The sequence below is a fragment of the Plasmodium reichenowi genome, chromosome 11, assembly GCF_001601855.1.
Source record: "Plasmodium reichenowi strain SY57 chromosome 11, whole genome shotgun sequence".
In the NCBI taxonomy this organism is placed as follows: domain Eukaryota; phylum Apicomplexa; class Aconoidasida; order Haemosporida; family Plasmodiidae; genus Plasmodium; species Plasmodium reichenowi.
Genome location: NC_033656.1, coordinates 858,620 through 864,283, shown reverse-complemented (window position 1 = coordinate 864,283; position 5,664 = coordinate 858,620). Strand labels below are relative to the sequence as shown.

The 5,664-nt window shown below is 21.1% G+C and overlaps 1 protein-coding gene across 1 annotated transcript; it reads left to right on the top strand.

Annotated features, from left to right (window-relative positions):
• Positions 1-108: 108 nt before the first annotated feature.
• Positions 109-4,962, top strand: PRSY57_1122500 (beige/BEACH domain protein, putative; the record flags this gene model as incomplete). The annotated part of the gene is made up of 1 exon (XM_012908189.2): positions 109-4,962. The coding sequence occupies one exon, from the start codon at positions 109-111 to the stop codon at positions 4,960-4,962; it is 4,854 nt and encodes a 1,617-aa protein (XP_012763643.2).
• Between the last annotated feature and the right edge of the window lie 702 nt (positions 4,963-5,664).

Genomic DNA, 5,664 nt, shown 5'->3' with positions numbered 1-5,664 from the left:
AAAAATTTATTTCTTTTTTTTTTTTTTTTTTTTTTTCTTTTCTTTTTTTCTTTTTTTTTTTGTAAATAATGTACCCTTTAATATTAAAAACAGAAGGAAGAAGGGAATATGGAGAAATCACAAAAAATACGATCCTTTAATTTGCTTTTTTTAGAAGAGGATGAGGAATACATTGATGACATGCTAATAACAATGAAAGGAAAGAAAGAAAAACATGATAATAAAAATAGCAGTATTAATAATAATAGAAATGAAGAGTGTAATTTTATTTATGTTGAATTAAAGGGTCGATTAAGACTTTGCTCGAAATCATTAATTTTTGAAGCGTATGATGTTGATGAGGAAGTACTTAAGTTTCCTTTTAAAAAATTAGAGAATGTAAAATTAGGAATATTTAAAAATGAAATTATAATTAAGACATGTGAAGTGATACGAATTAAAACTATTATACATAATAAGAAAACCAGATGTATATCACAATTTAGTTATGAAAGAAAATATAAAAAAAACATAAACGTGTTAAATAATTTATATAATGAATATTATGATGAATATAAAACCATTGATAATAATAATATAGATGAAAAAATACATATATTTGAAAAATTATTAAATAATTTTGATGATTTTTTAGACCTTAACAAATGTTATAATAATAAACATGTATCTGTGGATGATACGAGAAAAGAGAATATAAATAATACACATGTAAATTCAGATGAAGAAAAAAAAAAAAATATAAAAATGCAAAACGAAAGAAATGATCCTATTTCTGTGAATACACATTTGAGTGATGCTATAGGTAACAAACTAGAGTGTGATAATAATAATAATAATAATAATAATAATAAAAATGATGATAGGAATCAAAATATACAAACACAAAATAAAAATGATGATAGGAATCAAAATAATGATAAAGGTAATGTTTGTAGGGATGAACCTCCTTTTGATAGGGATCAGATAAATTACGAAACAAAAGGAATGTCATTATATTCAGAAAGTTCAACAGAAAAAGAAAAAAGTTTTGTGTACATTTTTTCTTGTGAGAACTCAACAATGCTTATGAAAAAAATGAAACACATCTATGAGTTGATTATAAAAATAAAGACAGCAATGATCATTAATGAAAAACAAATGGATATTTTGATAAAAGAAAAGAAAAGTAAATATAAATCGGTGAATAAAGAACGAGCTGAAGAGATGATAAATAAAAATAATAATATTATGATTAATGGTAGTAGTAATAATAATATTATGATTAATAGTAATAATAGGAATGTATTTAAATCAGATACTATAAAGGATAATAGTTATAATAAAGAAATAAAAAAAACAAATGATAATAAAATGAATGAATACTCTAGAAGTAATAGTGTTGTAAAAAATAAAGAATTAAATTTAGATAAATATATAGAAAGTATTATGGATAAATTAAAAGAGAATGTAAAATTTGATATTAGCAGTATAAATATCCATGAGAAAATTATTACAAATCGAATTGATGGCTTTTGGGTTTATAAAGTATCTCCTTTATTAAAAGTAAAAGGTATTTTAAATATTACTAATAAATATATATATTTCCAGCCATATCCGAATTTTACTAATAAGAAAGAAAAGAAATGGAATGTTGAAAAGATTTTACATGTATTTAAAAGAATAATAACTATGAAGCCTAATGCTCTAGAAATAATTTTTGAAAATGAGAAAAGGAAAAAATATGATTCGTTATATATAGAATTTTTATCATATGATGAAAGAGAAATAATAATAGATATATTGAAAAGATTAAAATCTGAATGTTTTTTTATTGAAGAAAATAAAGATTTTGTTTATGTTGTACAAGAAAAATGGTCCCAAGGATATATAAGTAATTATATATATTTAGATTTTTTGAATTGTGTTGGTGGTAGAAGTCGAAAAGATTTTTCTCAGTATCCTATATATCCATGGATTATTTCATGTTATAAAACAAATGAAAAACTTCAATATGATAATAAAGAAATATATCGTGATTTATCAAAACCAGTTGGTTGTTTAAATAAAAGTCGCTTAAACTCATTAATAGAAAAAATGCATGATCATGATTATTTTTATGGTTCTCATTATTCGACATTAGCATATGTTATATATTTCTTAATTAGATTGTATCCAGAATGTCAATTAAAATTACAGAGTGGAAAATTTGATACTATATCAAGAATGTTTTTATCTGTTGAAAGTACTTATCATACAGCATTAAATGCAAATTCATCATTTATAGAATTGATTCCTGAATTTTATGAAGATGATGAAAGCTTTTTAAAAAATTATTTAAATATTATAACAAATGAAGGCAATATAAATGATGTTATATTACCCAAATGGTGTTCTAGTCCTAAGGAATTTTTAATATTTATGAAAAACGCATTAGAAAGTAATTATGTTAATCAAAATATAAATTCTTGGATTGATTTAATATTTGGCTATAAACAAAATGGTCATAATGCAAAAGAATGTTTTAATTTATTTCATCCCTTAACATACATGCATTCTATATTAAATGAAAAGTTATCTAGAGATTTTAATAATAAAGATAATTATGAAAGATATAAAGCAGAACAAGAAAACACTTTTGAACAAAATTTTAATCAAAACATTAAAGATTTAATTACTACTATGTCATCTAAAGCTCTGAAAACTCAACTTCATGAATTCGGACAATGTCCTTATCAAATATTTAAACAACCTCATGTGTCCAAGAAGGAAGTTTATACTTTTGTTTATAATGAAAAAATATCCAATTTTTTTTGGTATTATTCTGATGTAATAAATCAATTGTTGAGGGACGAAATAATGAAAAAAAAAAAAAAAATAACCAATAATAATAATAATAATAATAATAATAAAATGAAAAGAAAAAAATATAATCATAATATTGCAAGGGTTTATGGGGCAAATAGGATAAGCATGGAGAAGCGTTATAGTGAGGATGGTTCTTTGGTTCATTATGATTATGAAGGAGAGGACGTGATAAATGGGAATATGGGATATGGTATGGATGATGTGGATGATGTGAATAATATGGACGATGTGGATAACATGGATGATGTGGATAATATGGATGACATGGATGATAATACCAAAAATATGTTTGATGATGACGGTGTGATTGATGCTAACGGTGTGATTGATGCTAACGGCGCAGCGAGGAGGTGTCCTTTCCCATCGAAGACATCTTCAGAGAAACAAAGGAATATTCTGGTTGAGTTTAAAAACTTGAAGTACGAAAATATAAATAAAAAAACAAAGGATGAAGAATATTGTGATTATTTTAAAAGATATAATTGGACTTTACATAGATCAGAAACTGTTTGCTCATGTAAAATAAGAGGAATAGCTAGTACATCTGAACATAGTTGTTTTTGTTGTAATAATGGATATATAAAATTAATAACACATAAAGATTTATTGAATTGTAATATAAAAAATAATAATAATTTTATTTCCTTAAAAATAAGTGATGATAATTTTTCTTGTATAAATAATTTTGAAAATAATTATGTGTTAGGAACAAATACTGGTAAGATTGTGTTTATAAATCCTAGGAGTATATTACATATAGATAATAAAAAAAAGTATAGTACATGTGATAAAAATAAAATAGATATAAAACAAAAAGGGAAAAATGAAAATAGGAATGAAGAGATGATTAAAAATAATAATGTAATATATACTAATTATAATAATGAGTATGAAACAAATATCTTCAGTGATGACTTTTCTGATGAAATATTTAATATTTATAGTAACGAATCAAGTGATTTTTTATATAGTTCTTTTGAAGATATATTTTATGAAAACCATGAGAATATATATGATAATATAATAAATAGTAAGGAACATAAAAGTTTATTTTCTAATGATAATAATATATATAGTCAACTTATATCTAAAAAAATACATAATGATACAATTAACAGCATTAGTAGTAGTTATAACTACATAGCAACAGGTTCATCTGATGAAACCATAGAATTAATCAATGTAGATACAAACTTTGATATTGTACAAGTTTATGATAACTTTGATGATAAAGTTAGATATGTGGAATTAAAAAATAAATTCTTATTTGCAATATCAAATGATATAAAACTTTTTGATATTAGAGTTGGTAAAAAGAATATATATCTTAATAATATAAATAATTTTAATAGTTCTAATAAATTATTTATTAATATATCAAATCATAATAAGGGTGCAAAAAAAAATATTGAATTTGCTAGAAAAAGGATCTATAAAAATGTGCATGGAAATAATAGGATAATGTATGGAAATGACAATATGATGTATGGTAATGACAATATGATGTATGGTAATGACAATATGATGTATGGTCATAATAATATAATGTATTGTAATAATAAGAATAATTTCATATGTGAGCCATATCAAGATAATTATGTATATGTAAATTATTTAAACAAACAATTCCTTTTTGAAAAAAAAATAAAAAAAAATGTTCACCCTAATTTTAGTAAAAATAAACCGAATATTATACATGCATGTCTTATTAATGATTATAATATATTATGTGTAGATGAAAAGGATTATTTATATTTTTATGATATACGAAATGAGAAGTGGCATAATATCCTATCGACCTCATCAATGGGAAGTATAAAAAATAATAACAAATATAATTTAAAAAAGAAAAGAAATTATAAAATTGTTTCTGCTGCTTGTAATAAACAACGTTTATGTTTAGTAAATAATGATGGACATGTTTTTTATGAACATATGAACTTTTGTGATAATAATAATATATTGTCAAAAACAAATTTTTTCCCAAGGATTTCATTAACAACAACAAAATATATAACATTCTTTAATCATTTTGATCATATAAATAATATGAATAATGATTATATTTTATTTACAACTGAAGACGCACAAATGGAAATATACAAAAAGGGAAACTAATCATTTATAAAAAAGAAAATAAAAATATATATATATATATATATATATTATAAAAATATATTATATTTTATAAAGACATACCTATATATTATAAAAAGTATTAGGATATATATATATATATATATATATAATCCTTGTTAACCTCCCTATTTTGTAAAAAAAAAAAAAAAATAAACATATTCATAATATACTTTTTCTTAATTATTAAGTAGAAAATATTTTGTTTTTAAAAATTTATTTTATTTATATTTTTATGTATTTCATGCGAATGATTAATATTTGACATTTCTGGTTAAATAATCATATGATACAAAATAAAATGGTTTCATGAAAAAATAAAATAAAAAAAATAATAAAAAATAATAATTTTATGATACATATAATTATAATTTTTCATATAAATTTATTACACATAAAAAAATAAAAGCCTTTTGAATTAAATGAAAGTCCAAAAGGTAATAAAAAATAATATATATATAATGAAACATTATTTTTTTTTCCACATAGTATTAAATATAAATATAAATATAAATATAAATATAAATATAAATATAAATATAAATATATATATATATATATATATATATATATATATATATATATATATAACAAACTTAAGGTGTTATTATGTAAATAATATATACATGTGTATATATATGTATATATATATATATATATTTTTTTTTTATTAATTTGTAAAAA